The sequence below is a fragment of the Chaetura pelagica genome, unplaced genomic scaffold, assembly GCF_000747805.2.
Source record: "Chaetura pelagica isolate M959 unplaced genomic scaffold, ChaPel_1.0 scaffold517, whole genome shotgun sequence".
Classification (NCBI taxonomy): domain Eukaryota; kingdom Metazoa; phylum Chordata; class Aves; order Apodiformes; family Apodidae; genus Chaetura; species Chaetura pelagica.
The window spans coordinates 997,268-1,018,377 of NW_009953992.1; the positions used below are offsets into that span (position 1 = coordinate 997,268).

At 40.7% G+C, this 21,110-nt stretch overlaps 1 protein-coding gene across 1 annotated transcript in view; it reads left to right on the forward strand.

The window, feature by feature from the left end:
* PCDH15 (protocadherin-related 15) overlaps positions 1 to 21,110 on the forward strand; it is a gene marked incomplete at its 3' end in the record, with an annotated part of 234,661 nt that overhangs the window by 119,680 nt on the left and 93,871 nt on the right. Inside the window, exons 9-10 of the mRNA XM_010002259.1 lie at positions 10,208 to 10,316; positions 16,443 to 16,555. Coding sequence (XP_010000561.1) covers positions 10,208 to 10,316; positions 16,443 to 16,555 — 222 coding nt within the window. The remainder of the gene's footprint in view (positions 1 to 10,207; positions 10,317 to 16,442; positions 16,556 to 21,110) is intronic.

Below are 21,110 nucleotides of genomic sequence, written 5' to 3' on the forward strand. Positions count from 1 at the left end.
TGACTGTACTTGGGTAAGGACCCTTGTTGTTTGGTGCATTTTGAGCCTGCCACTAGGTGATTTGCTTAGACATTCCTGAGCTTTTGACTTGTGAGAGGCAGTGAGCAGCTGATCCCCTTCCCACTGTCTGCAGCACACATCTTTAGAGACCTGTAGCATATTTCTTCTGTCATTTCTTTCAGGCTGGAAGGCACTAAGCCAGAGTCTGTCATAGCCTGTTATTCAGACTATGCCCTGCTTTGATCATATCTTTGATCTTCTTACCTTTCCTAGTAGTTTCCTAGATTGTTCTATTGTGCCTAATGTTTCTGAAGGCATAGGGAAGCCATCAGTTGTTCTATTGTGGCTAATGTTTCTGAAGGCATAGGGAAGCCATCAGCCTCTTCTCCTTAACAGGCTCAAGGAAGATTGTTTGCAAACTCAGCTGAAATAAGCAACAGTTGACACAGCTGATAACTGAACTACTTTTGCCCAGCTGAGAAAAAAAAAACACATTTGAAAGAAAACAAAAATGGGGTTAATATTTCACACGCTTTTGTATTGCAATGTGATTACTCTTGGAAATGAAAAGAAAAATAATTTCTAAGTCATTAGGATAGTGTTATACTTCAAATATTTTCAATATTTTGTGTCAAGCAGAAGTAGGTGCCTTTGTCTTGGGCTGTTCTTGGTTTTCTGCAGCCATTCTCTTGCCTCATTCTGAATCCTGAACAGGAATCATGACGGTGATAATGAACCTACCGTGAAGAATCTGAAAGATGATCAAGGAAATAGACTTCAGAGTTTCTATGGAAAAAAAAAAAAAAAGAAAAAAAAAAAAAGTGAAATGTCTGTCTTTTTTATTGTTCTTTAATCACAGTCACCACATTGGAACAAGTAGAAGGTCCAGACAGAATTTTTCCTTTTGCCTGAATCACGCAGGAGATGGGACCTGCACACCAAGGCAGGAGGCCCATTGCATAATGTATTTTCTTTAGTCTCCAGCACGGATTCTCTGTTGGAGACATTTCTCATAAGGCATGTCAGATACAGAAAAAGCAATTTAGTAAGCACTGTGATCAGATCCTGATGAAATAAAATTCTTTTTGGACCTGCTGTTCCTGAAAGGCATCATTGATAAAAATAGTCTCTATTTTCCTCTTGGCTTTTATTCATTATGCAATCTGGCTGCTCTTTTGAAATACTTCTTTTGCCCTCAAAGGTGGCTTGTTTTTACAGATAAATAAAAAGAATTGTGGTTTTTGGCAGCTTATTCCGTTAACAATGTTATCTGTCAGGATATTTGAATTTTACAGTTTTCATTTTACTAAACTGCATAAATATTGGACACGACAGAAAACAAAGAATACAGCATCCGTGGATTATATTGAACAACAAACTATGGTGCAACAAGCCATTTGTCAATTGTGGTGCTGAATTTAGAAAGCAAATCCCTTTTTACTGATCAATCTTGAGTCTTAGTGTTTCTCATCAGTTAGTAAAACACTTTTTGTGTCCTGGGAGAAGACAAGAGAGTTTGGTTCTGACAGGTCAACTGCATAAATTACCTGCTGTTGAGTGGCTTTTTAGAAACTTCTTAAAAATAAATATAAAAGGTAGATTTATTTTAGACTTGCAGGTCAATCCCCCCTTATAATTACTTTATCCTTATACATATGTTTGAACTGAACAATTTTTAACAGAGATTTCATAAGACCAATTTTACAATCTACTGTTAATAGCTAAGATTCCCCTGGGTGAACTGTTGTAACACAGTTCTTGCTTTACTAGTGCTATTACAAGTCTCCTTTCACCCAAGTGCTAGACAGCCAAGCTCATCTCCAGGAATGTTGCTCAGTGCTGCTCATATTTCATTTTCCTATCAGTGTGGACAGTTTGCACAGTCTGCTTGGACTCTGCCACATCACCTGGTGGTAAGAAGTATTATTTTAACAGAGCATGAGCCTTCAGGTGTACGTACAGTGTTGCAAACAAGAAGTATCAATTAGGTGAATTAGCTGCACATCTCCAGGGTTGAGCAAGGTAGGTTTTGGCAGGGTTGGTTTCCTCGTATAGGTTTGCCCTTTCTTGGGGAGCAGTTTCCAAGGCACAGAATTGTTGCTATATAAACCTGTTCAGCTCCTGTGATAATCTGATCAGAACAATTTTCTGCAGAGGATTTACTCTCCACTCCCTTTCAGCTTCTCAGTGTGTTTTAAATCTGCGCTTGGGGGTTTCTTCCTCTCTTTGTCTTGGCTTTCAGTTGAGATCTTAGCCTGAAGAGTCTGGCATTGTGTTTTATGTCAGAGAGGAGGGTCAGAAAATCCCCTTTCCCCTGTGTTCCTGCACAGCTCTTTCTCACATGAGCCCTCCAAGAGCCTTAGAGGAAAACGTGCAGACGCGTGGCGCTGCCTCTCCCTGATCAAAGGCAGCCTCTGCAGGCACTTGTAGCTGTCAATAGGAAGGCAAGAAGAGAGGGAGGATGGTGAGATCCTGCAGACAGGAGTTTTGACATGAGGTACTCAAGCTGACTAATGACAAGGTTTTTTTCAGCTGAAGATACTTTTCTGGATTGTTTGTTGCTTTTTGGGTTTACTTCACTTGTGGTTGGAAAACTCTGTTGAAATACTTTCTGCATGTTACTGACATGTCAGTAAGTACTTTATGATGGATTTGTGCTCATTAGTGTTTTGTCACAGCACTTGTTGTACTGCAAAAGCATCTGAAGCAGCAGCAAGAAATGATGTTGGAATAGTTTTACAATTCTTCCTGCTGTTTTAGTACCATGTGTTGGCAGGAGTGTGTGCAGTTCTGCACAGCATGGATGTAACTTAGCTTATTTCTACTCTGCAGCTGGAATTCTAACCTCATGTGTCTCTCAAGAAAGCCCAGGCAGAACCAGTGGAACCATAACCATTCATCAATCCAACAGAAACTTCCTTGGTTTAATATTGTAAGGGTTCTGGATGTCAGCACAGGGTGTTATATGTTGCCTTACTAGTATTTTCTATCCAGCAAAAAACTTCTTGGCCTTGTTTGCATAGAGACCAGAGTTCTGCTGTCCTGATGTGTAAACTAATCAGCTGAGCTATGAGTGTCATGTGCATTGAAGGGTCCTAGACTTTACTTTTAGTACACTGGACACAGTTACAGCTTTCTGACTGGGAAAGCTGAAAAAATAATACTTTTGGAGGTTTAAAATGCTAGTATGAAATGTCTTTTTTAAACTAATTGTAATAATATTGACTGCCCTGTTGTGATAAAATGCACGTATCCATGTTGCTGTGAGAGAAACACAGGAAAAACTGCTGGTTAAATTCAGTGCTTTCTTTTGGAATATATTGTGTTTTCAGTAAAAGTTACCACTCTGAATTACTCTACGGTCCTTAGCACTTACTAGAAAATAACATGAAACAGACAGAAATGTGGGAAAAGAATGCTGTATCAGCATGCTCATACAAATAGGAGGTTGCAAAGCATTATGTGCATCTTCTCTAGTTTTGTTCAAAGCAGTAGAGGACTGTAAGTTGTCCAACACAGGAAATAGCCTTTGTGATTCCTTAATTTAATGCAGTTTGCCCAACAATGGGATGGCTGTCTGGATTCAGGCCCACAGCTTGGGAGAAGAAGGGGGTTCTTGAGTAGTACACCAGTGCCTGGCCTCAATTTTATAGCTTAGATGTTCTTGGTGTTCCCAGTCAATAAAAATGCTGGTGTTCCTTGAGGATGTCAGTATGTGCCACTTGACACGAAGGCAGCACAAGACACTGATGGATCATTGATTCTCTGGAAGCAGCAGCAGGGAAGCAGGGATTGCTGGCAGCTGGGAAAATGGGAGGGCAGGACAATTTGTTTTGCTTGCAGTTATTGATGGGGGTGCCAGTGCAGATGAGGGTGTGGGAGAGGGTCATTGCTGTGACACTTGGTATGTGTGAAGACTGAGTAGTGGTATTTGGGAATACTGGGTGAAAGATGACTTTGTGATCTGTTACCAAGTGAGTGAAATAATGTCATCAGCCTCCTGTAGAGAGAAGAAATCTCTGTTGAACACTGTCAGCTGAGCTGACGCAGATCAAAATCCTTCTTTGCCATCATTTGAAAAAGTACCAGTTCCCCAAATTATTGCATATGATTATCTGCTGAATCCAGATAAATTAGAATTAACTAGTATTGAGGAATTAGGTGTGCCCGTTTTACAACTGAACACGAGTTCTCAGAGAAGAATGCCTGGGGAGACAATTCAGATTTTTTAGTATCAGACAATTTATTGAGCTCCTTACCAAAAAGGCTTAAGTGTTCAGCATGAGTCATCCTATCAGTGTCCTGCATACCTCTATGGAACAGCTTATATAGGTGTAGATGAGTGCCTGACTGATCCTAGGACAAAAAAATTAATAGCACGGGGCTTACTGTGATTTAGGGAATCATTTCACAAGACTAACTGGCACTTGGGATGAGGTAATTACAAGACTACTTGCTATTTGGTAATTATTTGGTAAGACTGTGATTTAGGATGTGTTTTCACAGCCATGCATATTGGGTAAAGGTCAATATAGCAAAAGGACCCTCTGGGCTTTTTGGCAACAGGCTGGTTTTTAACTACTAGCAGTGTTTTCCCACAGATGTAAGGTCCAAGCTGCTGTCATCCAAAGACTTCTTGCATTGCTGGGAAGTCATGTTTTGACACCAAAAAGTGGATGAGAAAAGTCTCAGGGGTAGGAGGGTAGTGAGTAGAGTTTTGACTAAGGAAGGAGGAGGAGTCAGGTGGCAGTCATTGGAACATTCAAACAAGTGTCTGCATAAAAAGCCAAAAACCTCTGAGGATTTTGTTCAAATAATTGAGTTACTACATTTAAGACATATGGCAGTGTATATGTCCTTCTATTGAAAATGTGGAATTCAGGGAAAACTTAAAATGTTTTAAATAACATAGAAAATATCTGGAAGATATGCAACTGTTTAAAAAATTCACTTTAATGTTGTTTTATAATGCTTGAAAGCAGGCAGAGAGGGAGCTGTTGGAGTAAGGTTCAGGCATGGTGCTGCTAGTCAGTTCCTGAATAAAAGCAAAAAGAGGTCTTGTGGTGAAAATATGTTCAGAGATATCAGCAGGAGTACTGTGTCTGGCAGCTCACTTTCTCTCCTCTCCAGGGAAATGTGGCTTCTGCTTTTTTACTGAATAAACAGGATTGTTTAAAACAGTCTTGGCTCTGTTATCAGTTTCTCTTCTAAACAGAAACTATTTGCAGCCAGATTTGGGCTAATCATACAAGTCAAAGGGCAAGACATAAAAAGAACATAGCAAAAGTAATGTAAGTGTTTTCCAGCTACACTACATGCCTTTGGACAAAGCATTTGAATGAATATTGGCTGGTGTGGGTTTTTATTGCCTAGGCTTTTTTATTTTATAACAGTAACTGGAGATAATTTCCAGTGGTCCTTCCCATCTTTCCTGTGACAGAAACTGGATTCTGCTGCTTTTTGAAGTGTGTGTTGTTTGGTGGCTGGGGTAGGTGAATGGCACTCTTTTATGACATTTTTGAATCAACATTTTATTATTCACTGATCATTTCATGATGAATTAGCAGAGATCTTTGTACTGAAAAGAGCTCAGGGGAAGATGCCCAGTGCTGGGTCCCTGCAGCCTCTAAGCAGTCGAGTAATTTTGACCCACTGCCCTCCAAACACAGCTGAGAGGATTTCTCTGAGAGTTTTGATTTGTGTTTTTTCATAAAAAGCCTGAAAATGTAGAAGGAAAATGTGAAGAAAAAATCAATTAAGTATGTGGCCTTCTGTGCTTTAAGCTGCAGTCTTCTGCAGGTGGCCCTCATGCTCTCTGCTCTGAATAATCTAGTATCATCTTCAGTTCTTACCGTGTTCTGCCCCTTGTTTGTGAGGTCATGTAGGAGTGAGATGAGCTGCTCCTGTACTAGCACAGATCCCTGTGGATCCTACCCTCTCTTCCTACAGGATCTCAAAGCTTACTCCTGCTCTGCCTCATGTCTCTTAGTCTGTTTGGGGATACACATGTCTCTGCTTGTTTTCTGACTAGGCCAAATTTTCATATGAATATGCTGTGAGAGAGCTTGTCCAAGTTGGCTGGAACCCCCAGGGTGCTGTATCCAGCAGTTCCATGTACAGATGTGCCAGCAGGAAGCCTGGGGGGCTGCATTTCCTGGTGCAGAAAACCAAACATACCAGGGCATATTGTACTTATTTATGTGCTTGCTCAAAGTGTTATTAAATCATCTGCTAATTTTTCCTGGTGCAAGCCTGCGGCTTCACACTCGTATTCCCCTGGCTTGCCCTGGGACCCTTTGAATGTTGGTGTTACATTTGCCACCTGCTCTTCCTCACAGATTTTAAGCACTTTTGAGCAGTGAATTACATAGCACAGCAAGGTCATATGATTCACTGTTGCCTTCCTTTAGAAACCAAACTGCTCTTGGCCTGGTGTTACTTTTCATTTGCTTTGCTCAGTGCATCATGTCTCTTAATATTATGAATTTTTATGGGACCTACAAGGCATCCTGCATGGAGAAGATGCTGGCATGGGGACCCATCAGAGTCCTTTCATGGCAAACACAAAAAGAGGGAAAAAAAAAATTAGGTTTTGTGCTGCTACCTTATTCTCTGTGAGCTTTTTTTTGGTAATTTATTTATTTATTATTATTATTTTTTGCTTTTATCATCTCCTGGCCCTGCAGACTCCCTGGCAGGCTTCCTGTAACATTTCTGTTTGAAGAAGAATCAGTTCCTTTTTTTTTTATTTAATTAATATTTGTGATAACATCTGCAAGTTTTGGCTTGGCTTCTTTTTTTTTGGCCTGTCTGGTGGTGGATTCTCCTGTATTGAAACACCTGGAAGTCTGCTGATACCAAAACCAATAATTAGGAGATATCTTATCTCATGAGGAAAAAAACCTAAATACATGTATGCATTTTTTATCTTAGAGCTGACAGGATCTCCTTGTTTTTTGCTTTTCATCACCTACTTCTCCCAGAGCTATTTTGTTCTTCACTTGGAGAAGTGGCTGGTTTTTGAAGGACATCTATTTATTCTGAGTTACCTGCCCTGAATGGCTGCACAGATTTGTCTTGCCCTTTCTGAAGCCCATCTCAATAAAACCCCCGTGTGCTTATTCTTTACCTTCAACTGAGTGGCCGGAAGCAGTTGGGACCTCTGCAAACACCTTACTTTTTCAGGGGTGTATTTTCCATTCTTTTTAATGAACTTCCACCTTTTTGTGGAGCTCCCTTTTGAGGTGGAGAATGACAGTGACAGGGTTTTTTTTTTGTCTTTTCCAAGACTGTTGGATCTAACCCACAATGGAGGCTGTCACAGACCCCAATTGGTCATGTTTGCCCACTCTGCAGAGGTGTGAGGAGGGTCTACCTCCTCTACTTCAGTCAGTACCCACCTACTGCCTGTATGTGACTGTGCCCTGTCTCTCTGAGTGCTGAGCAAAGCTTCACCTTCTGGTCTGTACCGGTGTGATCTGCTGCCCTTTAGTGACAACTCCTGAGCATGATACATGGAACAGGTTTGGGGCTGGGGGCCTGTCCCAGCCTGGTGGGCTTGAGGGAGCCTCAAGGGCTTTGCTGCCAAACATCACCATGGACTGGGAGATGTTGTGAGCACCTCTTTGTGCCTTTTACCTTTTAAAGTGCTCAGGAATGAAAGAAAGGAAGGAATTCCCTATGTAACAATCATAGTTATTACTGCAATTGATTAAAGCATGTTTTGACTACCAATTGTTTTTCATAAAGAGTACATTTACACTTCCTGAAACAATCCTACATATGTTTTTATGAATCCATTAGCATCCTTAATGGCTGCTGCTTTGTGCAGCAGAACTGTTTTCCTAGCTCTAATTTAGGTTTGATGAAACAGATACTTGCATTACCTACAGATCATTAAAACAATATGAAAGTACCTTTAGTTTTGCTTCAAGGCATATCAGCCCATTTAAAACAGCTTTGAATTATCCCCAAACATTTCAGCAAATTGCCACTGATCTTGCTGCATAGTATCTTCTAGTTTAGGAGCAGCCCATTTTGGGGTGTATCTAGTACTTGGAAAACCAACTTTGATTAAATTAATAAATGTTCATTCCACCTTTCATTCGTGGTTTTCCTGTGCAGGTCCCTTTGGCTTCATGGACTGCTTTGGTTCTGTGGAGTCAGTGTTGTGGTGTCCGATTAAATACCTATTGTTCAAGTAGAACCTGCTTCATTTCCAATGCAGTTGTTCTAAATGTTGCTCTTGAGCTCCTCCCTGAGTTGGAAAGGAAAGCACACAGCCTTGCTCTCTGAGTTATGTATCCCACAATTGTTATTGGAGTGTGGGTTTGGCTGTTGGGTGCAGCCAACAGGTTGTGACTGGCAAGGCCAGACCCACTGTGGTCCCTCCTGCAAGACTCAGCCTTGCAGCTTGACCTGCAGGATTGGGAATGGAAAGTTGAAAGCTTTTTCAGTATTAACAAATAAGATTTTGTTGTGGTTATGTTTTTAACTGCAATGTAGATTTGTCTGAAAGTGCTAAAGTTGATCTGTAAATTTAAAAAAATAGCATTTTAGTCTTGAACAGTTTTATGCATCATCTTACCTGCCAGCATGTAACTTTTCTGCAGTCCTAGAGAATTTTAAAAATTAAAACATATGTCAAATATATCTTCTTCTCCCTTTCTTTATGCCTATTTTGAGCCTGTCTTCCATGTTACATTGTTAAAGTATTGAATTTTTTTAAGACTCAGAAGTGGAAACAGGTGTGTGACAAAGGACCTTGCCTGCTCTTTGGGAATTGTGGAAAAAGTTAGGAGCAGAGAGGCAGAGTGAGGAGGCACCAGTCCTGTGTTGGTAGGCAGATGCTCTGCACCCACACATGGCTACAAGCCCTTGCTCATGAGCCTGGAAAAGCCTCCTCAGACCTCAAGAAACCTGTAAGAAATTACTTCTGGGTGGGCAGGCTGCGGGCAGAACATCTTGTGTCATTGCAGATGACCATGTGGCTACACATCCAAAATTCCAGGAGGGGGTGTCCAGTCTCCCCTCTTGCAAAGCGCCTTGCATCCATTCCTGTCTTGTTCTTCTCCTCCTGGCTCACCTCTTTCCCATCCAGGTTCATTGGTGGACACCAGTAAAGCTCTTGCAGATTTCTTCCAAATCTCAGCAGGAGGATTTCTAAGGGCTGTGCCAAAACTTGGGCAAGTGTGGACTTGTTCCTATTCCTACGCTAAATTTCTTGTTGCCTCTTGCAGAACAAGGAACGTTGGAACTTTCCAAAGCCAGGGCTGCCAGATGAGTTGTGTGTGGAAAAAAGACATCTAGCTTTTCAGAGAGGTTATTAGACATTTTGGCTAAGCAAACAGAGGTTCCAAGAAGGAGAGGGGAACGACTCATGCACATACCTTCATGGAGTAGCTGCGTTTCTAGTTGATTAAGCAGTCAGGCTGTGAAACTGGTCTTTCAGAGTTGGGAATGGCAGCTGTGATGTTACCAGAGTAACAGAGTGGATTGGCATAGGGAAGCAGAAAATATTCAAAGCAACAGTGAGGGATAGGTGCTCTTGGTAGGTAGAGAAAGGTTGCTAACTTGGTAGCTAAAGAAGCAGGCATACAAACACTGAACAACCTGAAAGCCTGCAAATGTGTTTTCAGGCTTTTTGTTTCTACATTTGCATGCAGGATCACCCCACTTCGCTGTAATGGTGGAAATTATTGCAGCATCCACACAGGCTTTTCAGTGTACCTGTCCTTGAAATGTCTGTACCTTGGCTTGAGTTTCTTTTGCAGTACATATTTGTATATCACAGCCACTCTAGGTCCTAATGATTCTCAAATTCAATTTGGTTTTATTTTCTTTTTTAAAGCGTTTGCTGTATTTCACTGTTATGATGATGTCTGAAGTGTCTGATTCAAGGGACTATTTATAGTGGCATAGTCAGGCATTTGTTTGAACATTTGCAAGCTTCCTTTCCTTGAAGATGCTATTATAGTACAAAATATATCTAAAAGAAAAGAGATTGCTGTAGAAATATGAAAGTCACCCATTTAATTTTGATTTCAAAAGAGACATGTGCTGGAACTATTCTTACATATGAGCACTTTTTCCCCTGCGGTTTTAGCAAATGCCTTTCTCAGCGAGATTATTTGGTGTTAAACCTAGAGATTTGCTTTACTAGCTTTCTAATTTTTCTGTTTCCAATCTGTCTGATTTTTCATTTCAGGCACGTGTGAATCCCATCAGTGTCACTCCACCCATACAAGCCATAGATCAGGACCGAAACATCCAGCCTCCTTCTGATCGACCGGGCATCCTCTATTCCATCCTAGTTGGTTGGTGTCTGCTACTCTTGCTATCACTCACAATCAATCACTTTCTTATGACCAGCCAGAGAAAGATTGACTGGGAGAGTGGGAGCCTAATAAAAAATTCGTCTTGTGGTTAGTGGGATGTTTGAAATCGTTGTTCTACCTGTTTATATTTAGTTGCAATTTGAAGCTCATGTGGGGTGGCTGCATTACTTACTTTATTTATTCAGATTAGATGCAGAATTGCCTGGTCTAGCCAATGAAGCAACACAGCAAGGAAAAGGAGAGAGACTTGCCTGTGCTCACAGCTATGCTGTGGTGTATTTTTCATTCAGAGGTGCAAAGGTGCAGTAACAGGTGCTAAAGGAAGGCAATTAGAGTGGGTTTCCTTCCAAAAGTCTCCTGGCACAGAGAGACTCAGAATCCTGCTGCATCCACCTTTAATTTTGCTGCCTGTGAGCCCAGATGCTTTCCCTTGGGATTTAGTGTTTGGGTAGTTTACTCTGCTGTTCTCTGGCCAGGGAAGGACACAGTTCTGGGAAGAGTTCAGAGATAGGCACTTTGGGGGGGCTGTCTTCTATTCTACTGTATATGTTTCTTTCCTGCAACTTTCCTGTGTTTGGCATTTGTTTCCACTTGTTCATCTTGTGTGATTTGATAATGGAAAGGCCTAAGGCAGTAGTTTGCAGTTGCAGTCCTCCACCTGCCCTCATGCTCCCAAAGTACAGAGAATGATGTTGTAGTAATTTTTTTTGTCCTGTGAGTAGCAGGGGAATGGGAAACTGTGTGTTGGGTGGAATCACCTCATTTTCCTGTTTGCTCTGTTAAACTGCAGCTATGTGGAAGTAAAGACTTTAATGAGCAGATTGAAGAGTTTTGCTTGTCATAAAGTAAAATAAAATAAAAAAATAAGTATATTACAGTTTAGTTGTGAAAGGGGAAAAAATAGTAGGTTTGATATGTCTGTCATTTTCAGAGCCATCTTAAGAGGCTAGAAATGAATCACTACTGTACCAGGTACCGTATTACTGAATGGTCCTGAGCTCTGTGTGCAAAATGCAGGAGCCTGAACCCACCCAGTGTCTTGATGCATTTCCAGAGCTCTGCTCCCAGGACCATGCTAAGGGACACGGCTGTGGCAGATCAGCCTGAGCACCACAGACCTCAGAGCCCTCTGAAAAGAGGCGAAGTTTTGTTTGGGTAGTCATGAGGCAAGCTAGTTTCCTGCATGATTCAAATCTGGCAGACCAAGTGTTGCTGCCAACAATTTGCTGTCAAGTAGTCCCCTTCTAGCAACACAGTTTCATAAGGAAATTTGTAAGTATTGTAGAGTAGATGTATGTTTGAAAATTGACTTGGTTTATTAAGAAATTGGCTTGGCTGATTTATAAATTCTGCAATTGACAGTTATGCCCTAGTGCAACATTTAGTCTGTATCTTCTGGAATTAACTTAGCAAAAATTGTGTTCACTAACCTGTGATATTTTTAATATTTGAATGACTGTTTGACCTCAATTCAGGAAGATTTATTATAGTAATTTGGGTTGGTTTGGGGGATTTTTTTCAATGAAAAGGCTATCTCCTCTATTTATTTTTATTTCATTTTTTGCATGGTCCTCAATTTTAGATTTTAAATCTCTCTTCATCTTTGCTAGTATCCCGTGCTGCTTTTTTTTTTTTGTCTTTTACCTCAGAAAATATAAAACAGATTCACGGGAAATAGGCCTTACACATACTTCTTGTTATATGGATTTTTCCCTTGCTTTAAATCTATACGTAGTTCTTTCTATCTTTGGATATGTCTTTTTTAAAACCCTGGAAGGTCTGAACTATACCTATGGAATGAAAGAATAAGCTGCTTAACAAGTATGAGGATGATTCTGAATTTTGTTTGATTGTAATTTGTTGATTCTTTTACCCTTCCTTCCTCCTCCCACTGCACACTTGTTCTAGCTCAGTCTTGCCATATGCTTTGGGCATTAGGGATGTTATGTATGAAATCTGCATATTTTTATCAGTGTTTTTAGGATCTTTTAATCAGTGCTGCAATAACCCCATTCTACTTGATGTGTCTTGCTAACCTGAGCTGTAAGTGGCCATAAAGATCTCTGCTTCTCACGCTTTCAAGCTAAGTAGCCTTTCAAGTGTTCTGGCAAAGGTCACAAACTGGAACACAGAAGATTCAACCTAAATGTGAGGAAAAACTTCTTTATTGTGAGAGTGCAGAGCCCTGGGACAGGCTGCCCAGAGAGGGTGTGGGATCTCCTTCTCTAGAGACATTCCAAACCTGTCTGGCTGTGTTCCTGTGTGATGTGCTCTAGGTGACCCTGCTCTGGCAGGGGGGTTGGACTGGATGATCTTCAGAGTTCCCTTCCAACCTCTAAGATTCTGTGATTCTGTGGTAAAATGTCAAGTGATGTTTCCAGTTATGAGAGTACAAGTGAACTCTCTGGCTCTAAGAACAAGAGATTCCTCTGCATTTCATTGAAAAGGAGCTAGCTCCCTGCAGGAGGTAACCAGAAGTGCCTGTGGAAGTCTTGCTGCATGTCCACATGAGCATAGCAGTGCTGGGGGGAAAGCACTTTAGAGATGAAGTAGCCACCTAAGTGTGTTACCAGCCTATTATTTTGTACTTTCTTTCTCATTCTCACCTCTGAGTGCAGTCCTCTCAAAGGATGTATCAAGAAGTCTGAAAAAAACTGATAGCACAATAGGAAATTAGGTCTTAAATATTCTTTAGGGTCATCCTCAGATAGGAAAACTACTTGCAGCATAGTGCTTCTGGGATTGTTGTCTTCAGTTTAAAGCATTGGCTACAGTACATGATGGAAGAGCTACATTCCAAAGTACTCTAAAGTACTTAAGAGAAGAGGATTGAACTGAGGCCATGCTGTAATATTTAATGTCTTGTAGTGTTTTTTTTACATTTGGAAACGTGATGCTTGGAATGTCTTCTAATGCACTGATTTCTCCAATCCCTGGCTTTCAGGAATGTTAGTATGTTTGGTTCATTGCAATAGACCCACATACAGTGTCTGGTGTGTCACATGCATCAGGAAGCCCTTTGCATGGAGTGGGTGTGTATGATAAAAGGGGGTAGAAGCCAGCCCACCTCCCCTCATCTGCAGTCTCACCCTGTTTTTTTTACACAGTGCTAGCTGCATCTCCACCTTGTGCTACTCTGGTATTGACTGCTTAGCTCTCTTTGAAGGTTTCCCCTTTGCTGTTTTTACTAGTAATTTTAAGGCTTTCTGTTCTCTGCAGCTGTTTCTTGGGAACAGTCAACTCTTCCTTTAAACCCTCACCTTCTGCTTTTGACCCTGGAACTGTCTGTGATTTCTGCTGTCTTTTCATCACGTCAGTGTTCTATTTTTTTGGGCAAAAATCACATTTGGGGGATTTTCTCTCCAGTCCAGTGATCTCCCTGGCACATTTGCGTGGCAGGCAACGTGTCCTAAAAAAAAGCCCTCCTTTGGCTCCAAGAAAAGCAAGCCATAGAGTGCTCTTCACCTTGTGGGCACTCCTCTGTGCTGTAAGATCATCAAGGTAGAGGAGATCATGCTCCCTCCTGGACTGTCATCTTGCTGCTTCTGTTGCCTTGGCCAGAAGAGTGCGACCAGAGGCCTGTTGAGCACTCAGTGCTCAATTTTTGGTGTAGATGGTGCCATCTTATCCCTGTGTGCTCAAGTATGGAAAAGAAACCTCATGCCAGTCTTCATGTGCTGTTCTCCTTTCCCAGTCAGGATTCAGGCATCCCAGATGTATTATGTTCCAATCTTTATTTTCCTGATTGTCCTCCTTGTCTTGTCCTCCTTTATTTGTTTTGTTTTATTTTTTCTTGTATTCTTTCCTGGCATCCTTACACAATATTAACTTCATCATCCCTGCTCCCTTCATGCCTCTTAAAATTGTCTCCATTCTCCCCTATGTATTTGTTCTCCTTATTTTTTTACTTTTGCATTTGGTCCTTCATTTCTTGATTTTTCTTAGCCTCAGCATCAACCCTTATGCTGTGCAGCCTCCTGAGACTACAGCAATCTGTTCCCTGCCAAAAACTTGGAGCTCTTTCTGGATGCCTATTGCTCTTAAAAATTAGATCAGTTAATTAGGAGTTGAAATTAAAAAGGGGGGAAGGGGAGGAGGACTTGGAGCTAGAAACTGCTTTTATGTTTGTGGTGCAATAGAAAAACTAATCCATAGTGGTTCTTCCTGAAGTTAGTACTTTCTGGATGTATAGCATACATATATACAGGGATATTTGCAGAATATGTGTACATTTATATGCATTATATATATATATATAGACACCATCTATATGCATAATATACTTACAGTATAACAAGTGGTTGTTCAATGACGAGTTGCAAATTCAAGTATTGCACATGAGTTTGGACAATCATCTATTTCCTGGGATAGCTACTGGCTTTCTAAAAGCAGTTTCTAATCATTCCACTTGAAAGGTGAACAAATCATAGCATCATTTATCAGAAAAGCAGGGGCTTTTGTGTTGAATCTTCTGCCCTTTTATAGTGTATTGGCATGGCAATATTTGTCCTGCTCTCTGGGATGCTTTAAGATGTTGTAACTCATCAGCTCAGAAGAGCATTTATCTCATCAGCCAGGAGTGCTCTCTGCCTCTCAGCTGCTACACAGGACTATTCAAAGATCTAAAATGACTTGAGATCTTAGTCTGGTAATCCGTATTTTGGTTTCTACAGATACTTTCAGTAACACCACTAAGCTCTGGGGTGCCTGAGTTCATGCTGGTTCTAAGCACTTTGGCTTTCTGAGCCCTGCACTCTTCAGGTTTGTGCTTTCACGTCTCAGGGTCAGGCTGGCTCAGGGAAAGTCAGACAGTGAACCAAAAAAAATAATAAAATGCCATGAGTCAGAGAAGCTAGAGAAAGCAGATATAGTTTTATGCCACACAAATGAGGAGAGAATGTACCTTTGTCTTCAAAAAAACCCAAAAAAACAACAACCAAACAAAAAGGTGTAGCTTCTGTTCCTTGATAGGCAGAGACTGATTCTGAACAGTCAGCCAGGGACAGGATGAGAGGGCCTGGCCTGAAGCTGCTCCAGAGGAGGTTTAGCTTGGGTATTAGGGAGCACTTTCTCATGGAAAGAGTATTCAGGCATTGGAATGGGCTGCCCAGGGAAGTGGTGAAGTCACCATCCCTGGAGGTGTTCAAGGAAAGGCTGGATGTGGCACTTAGTGCCATGGTCTGGAAATGTGGTGGTGTTAGGTCATAGGCTGAACTTGGTGGTCTCAGATGTCTTTTCCAGCCCAAATAATTCTGTGATTCTCCGATTCTTCTAATGGGGTTGGAGAGTACCCAAAAAACTCTCAGCCATGAAGACACTATTTGCTGCTGACAATAAATGGAAGCTGTTGGGCACAACAGAGGTTTCATCTGGTGCTTCCTCCTTGATAAGAAACTTCTTCTCTTGGAAAAAAAATCTGAAATAACTTATGTGTTGTTATGTTATTAATAATGCATTCAAGAACTTGCCGACAGGTGCAACAGGGCTAGAAGAACATTTAAAATATGTGCATTTTAAATTGCAAATCTCAGGGCATCTTCTGTGAGCAATAACGTGGCTATCATGGACCTAGCAGTAACATTTTTGTTACGTCACTCATTGTGTGTTTTCTTAGTTTAAATGTGTGCACTCAAAAACACTGTTTATAGTGTTTCTCTGCTGACTGTGTCCAGAGAATACTTCAGGGAAAATATACTTCAAAGATGAGAAAGTCTGAGTGGGCTGTGTGTGTAGCAAGGCGGGTGTCAGGAGGGTGGTGGTTACAAGAGAAAGCTGATTGCAGTGAGAGCTCATTTCTCAGTAGCCCTTTTATCTAGTTAGATTCAGATATATCTCCTGGAAGCTGAGAAGCAGATTTTCCACCAGCTGTAGGTATTTTGGGCTCCTGTTGTTATCAGGTACTTAGAATCTTCATGGTTAGAGAGAGTAAGGAAATAATTATGATACTAGTAGTACCCTCAAGCTCCATGTACACACTATGCAGTATTTTATCCTTAGTAGAAGGATTAGTTTTTGTACCTTTGATGACTAATGAGTAAAATAAATACAATGCTTGTTAATCATTCAGAAGCAGCATTACCTGAAACCTCAATGTTTCTTTTACAGGTACTCCTGAGGATTATCCACAGTATTTCCACATGAATCTCACAACAGCTGAACTCACGCTCCTAAAGCCAATAAATAGGGATATACACCAGAAGTTTGACTTGGTCATTAAGGTAATTTTGGCTGAATTCTTATCTCCATATGCTTTTGAAAATGGCTTAGGAAAAAAAAAAAATAGAGAAAATGTGGGGTGGGTTTGCTTGTCTTTCCTGCATTTTTCTTTTTTAGCTTGTCAGGCATCATTTAGCTCAATCACAGGGAAGAGGGATCAGTCCCTGGAAAGGGACTGAATCATGGTAGAGTTCTGACATTTCACACTATATTGGTGTTGTATGAACAAATGAAATACCACTTGGATATGTGCTTTTTACAAACTCAGAGTTGTCCTGAGAATGTATTTGTTTGAATTACCATGTTTTTTCCAGTTCACAACCCATGTTAGAGAATATATAGATACAAATAACTGGGTCCTGAATATTGGAAGCAAGGAGAACAAAAAGTCTTCTCCACATCTTGTAGCAGTTTTTGTGTGCTGCAGTTTAGGGGTTTTTTTTTGTGTTCAGGGATGATTCCAGAAGGAAAAGCTGCTCCCTCCAGAGCTCTGCTACTGAATCAAAAGAGAGCTTCTGAAACATACACAGTGCTGGTCTCCTTCAGCTCCTATTGCTGGGAAGGGACAGAAACCACTTGTGTGGGGTTGGTCTTTTCGAATCCTACCATTGAGGAGGAGAGCTGGCTTCCCTCCTCCTTTGTACATAATGGTTTGTCCTTAATTTTACAATCAAAACTAATAAGGGTCTGCAGTTCTTAAGTGAGCCCTGTGATCAGAGCACGTGTCAGTTGTGAGGAGTGTGTCTTTGCAGAAAAGCTCAAAATGCATCTTCATCTAGTTGCCAAGTCCTACTTTCACATGCATAAAATAGTTTCAGTAGTTGCTGTTTTCTTTGCCAATTTGAGGATTAAGAGGTAAAGAATAGGAGGTGACAATATAAATATTTAATTGCTAACTTTGTTGAAAGTAGTAAGCTGTTAATTTTACTTTGAGCAAAACTGTACAAAGCCATAAGCTTTGCTGGGGATGAAATGTGTGTGAACAGACTGCTGAAGTCAGCTCAGTCAAGACAGTCTCTAATGAAAAGAGAGTAGAATTACATTTACTTCTTTTGGAGACAGGCTGGAGTCATCCCTAAAGCTGTTGTCTAATGACACAGAAAATTCTGTAGGTTTGCCTGTAGTTACTGGTAAGCAGAAGAGCAAATAAAAGAGAAAGGAATCACTATCTTAAAGTAGTAGATCACTTGCGTATTTATCAGTTTATTTCATCTAGAAACAAGAGTGGGCTTTCCAAACTGCAGTGTGTTTTTATATAGAGCCCTTGCTGTTTGTTTGTATTACTTAATCTATTCTAAATGCAAGGCTTGCTCTCATATGGTAGGAATTATTTGTCTCTCCTAGCCCCCAATTTTTTGGGCATGTTAATGGTGGCGCTGGCAGCAGACACTCCCTTTGGCAGGAACAGCTCCTGCTTTGCCAACCTATGGACCTCTTTGAAAGGGTGTGCAGTAGTTGTTCTAGCTCCCTGCCTCAAAGCTTTTGGCCTGTCATGCAGTCAGAGCGAAATGCTTCCTCAGAGAAAATCTGAGTAGGATTTTGTTCTTTTTTTTTCCCCTTCAGAGCAGAGTCAAAGGTCAATCTTTCAAGCATTTGGGAGTAGGGGGAGCAGTGATCCGCACTTCTGCTCTCAAAATAGAGAGGCATGAGGAACATATACAAATATTTTTGAGCAACCTGGGTCCCCAGTTGTGCCTGTGCCTGGCCATGCAAAAGCTGTCTGGGGCTAGTATATGTGTGATTTGTAGGAATTCTTATTTATACTAACTCTGAGAATATGTTAAGCGCAGCAGAGTTGGGGACAGATTTGCAGGCTCCCTCTATGCATCTGAGAGAAGGCAGCAGTTTCCTTGGAAAGATGGTAGTAAGTTTATTTTAATATACAGGTTGCTTCTGTATCCTCTGAGGATCAGAACTGATGATAGTATGATAGAAAAGGAAATAAAATGGCAGCTTATAAAATAATTTAACAACTCAGCACCTTTTAAAATACTTGATTTAATTTCCTGCTTCAGTTGATTATGTGTGCATCAAAGAACAAAGTTTGTATTTGCTTAGAGTGAAATAGTGTGTGATTGGATTCTGTTATAATAATCTGGAGTTTTGATGTGACTGGGACAGATGAAGAACCTTATGGGGGCTAATATCTAAATAAATATGCTAAGAAGTTTGGGGTTCAAGCCTTGTAGCTCTTGGTTTGGTGTTGGTTTTGTTCCTGTCAAAATCCAGCAGCCATAAAAAGCAGCACAATACATCAGTTAAAGAAATCAATTGCACTGGTCTGGTACCACATTCCGTGTGCCTAAATAGCAAACTGTTGGTAATGGAAATGTTTATAGGCATTATTAGGTTCATATTGCTCTGTTATATGTGCAGTCAAGGGGATAATAAGGAAAATTATCAGTCTGTAAGAATGATAATATGCCACCTGCTAGAATAATAAGAGGTTTTAATGCTGTGGGTTTTGGGGACCTTTTGAACTGCTATAATGTCTTGTACAAGATCAAATCTTCAGATTCTTGTTTTGCACATTCCCAGGCTTGCATTGCTCACAGTGTTGAATCCAATTCAATTTTATCTAGAGGGGAGCAATGTCTGATGTTTCTCTTTAAACAGAAAACATGCTATTTTTGCAGGACTCGCTAAACTTAATCATTAAAATATTCCCTCTGATATCGGGCAATCAATATTTTTTTTTCCCTCCCAAAATATTATGAAAAACAGTGAAATGGAAAAACGTGGTTAAGTCAATACAAGAATATTAGAATGCTTGAAGGAAGGCAGACAGGAAATTGGTGCACTCATCTGTGGTAGCAAAACTGCATTGCTGATAAATGCTGAATTCTCAAACAGGCAGGCTATGGAAAGAGCTGAAATTTTTAATAAGGAATGTTGGTTTTCAGCCTCCCTGCTGTCTCCAGAAGATATATCTGATGATTAACAAAGAGGCAAACTTGCTGGCCCTCCTAGGGAAGCTCCTGTCATTTCTATTCACTACAAAGCAACAGGGGCTTTTACAAAACGCATGCATTTTCTGGTGTTCCATTGAAATTCCTCTGTGGCCACTGCAAGGCTGCCACAATAAGCATGCAGGTTTAGAGTCTCTGAACTGAAAGGGCTCTGCAGTGCTGTTAATGTTGTAACTAAACATGTAGCCTTTGTGAGGGCTGTGAACACTGAATTGTGAGTGTCCTTTCCCTTCCCCTACTGTTGTTTCTACTAAAAGAGAGAGTTCCTGAGATGCAAAAACACGCCCCATAATTCAGGACGTGGTTTGGTGGGTAGGGTGATGTTGGGTTGACAGTTGGCCTAGATAATTATAGAGGCCTTTTGTGACCTTAATGGTTCTGTGATTCTCTAATTCCTCTTTTGAAATCAGTTACTGCTTTTGAAGCAATTTGTTTATAAATACGTGTGTATGTTGTGTGAAGATTTATGTCCATAAAGGTAGGGCCTTGACTGTCTCTTTGGAGAGCAGACAGTGTGGAGAGAGAACACTCCTCTCTGGGGTCAGCAGTCCTCCTTTACAGAAAGTAGTTGCTGGAGAAATCAAACCAAAGCTACAGTGAGAGGGAGAACACTTCAGCAACCTCAAAGGCTAAGAAATAATTACATCCTTGATCTTTGGCCTGGCTGAAAACTCTCTTGAGATTCTCAGTAATGTAATAAACCTATTAAAACTACATTTCCTTAGCGTTGTCAATAGGGAAGCTATCTCTCTTCTGAAGGACAAAGACTTGTAACAGGAAGGCATGTCATCTTTGTGGTCCTCAATAGAGATAACGTCACCTCTGATACCTCTGTCCTTGTAGAGGACATAGCTGCTTGAAGAAAATGGCAGCAGCTCTGATCACCTTTCTGGAAAAAACATCACCACTGCACTGTAGACATGTTACATGTTAACTATGTTCTTGTTATTAGCTCTAAAATGTGTCAGTGAGTTTTTGTATGTATTTAATTGAAGTGTATATACCATCAAACAAACAAGGAAATTAATCCCATCAATTCACTTTGATCCTTTCCTATTTGAACATTGGTATTTTGCCAATCAGACAATATCTCACCTGACAGTTCTGTTAACATCAATTTGCAAAGTGGATGGACAACTGGAGGGTAGATGTGCTTACACTAATGAATGGATATGCTGCACTACAAAGGAATTTACCACACCTGTTTTGTTGAAATGGTGTTTACAACACCAGATTTTGTTGAAAATAACTCATGTCAGGTGGAAATTTACATCACAGGGACTTGTGTGTGGCTTTCGGAGCAGGCTGAGGAGCTACAACAGAGGCTCTCAGTCTGGCATGAAGAACTTCTATGTGGATATTTGGGGAAGAAATTTTCACTTTATAAAGCTTGTGCTTTATGAAATACTTTGAAACATCATGACTTCTTATATTATTTCAGCATCTTATAAAGCAAAAAGTACTCCTCGTCTAAGTAAACAAGTAGCAGTGTTATTTACTGTGATAACAGGAATTTTGTCAACTCTGTTAAGACCGGAGGTGCTCCTCCTAAAAATATGAGTAATACTGAATAAAGGAGGTAGGGAAA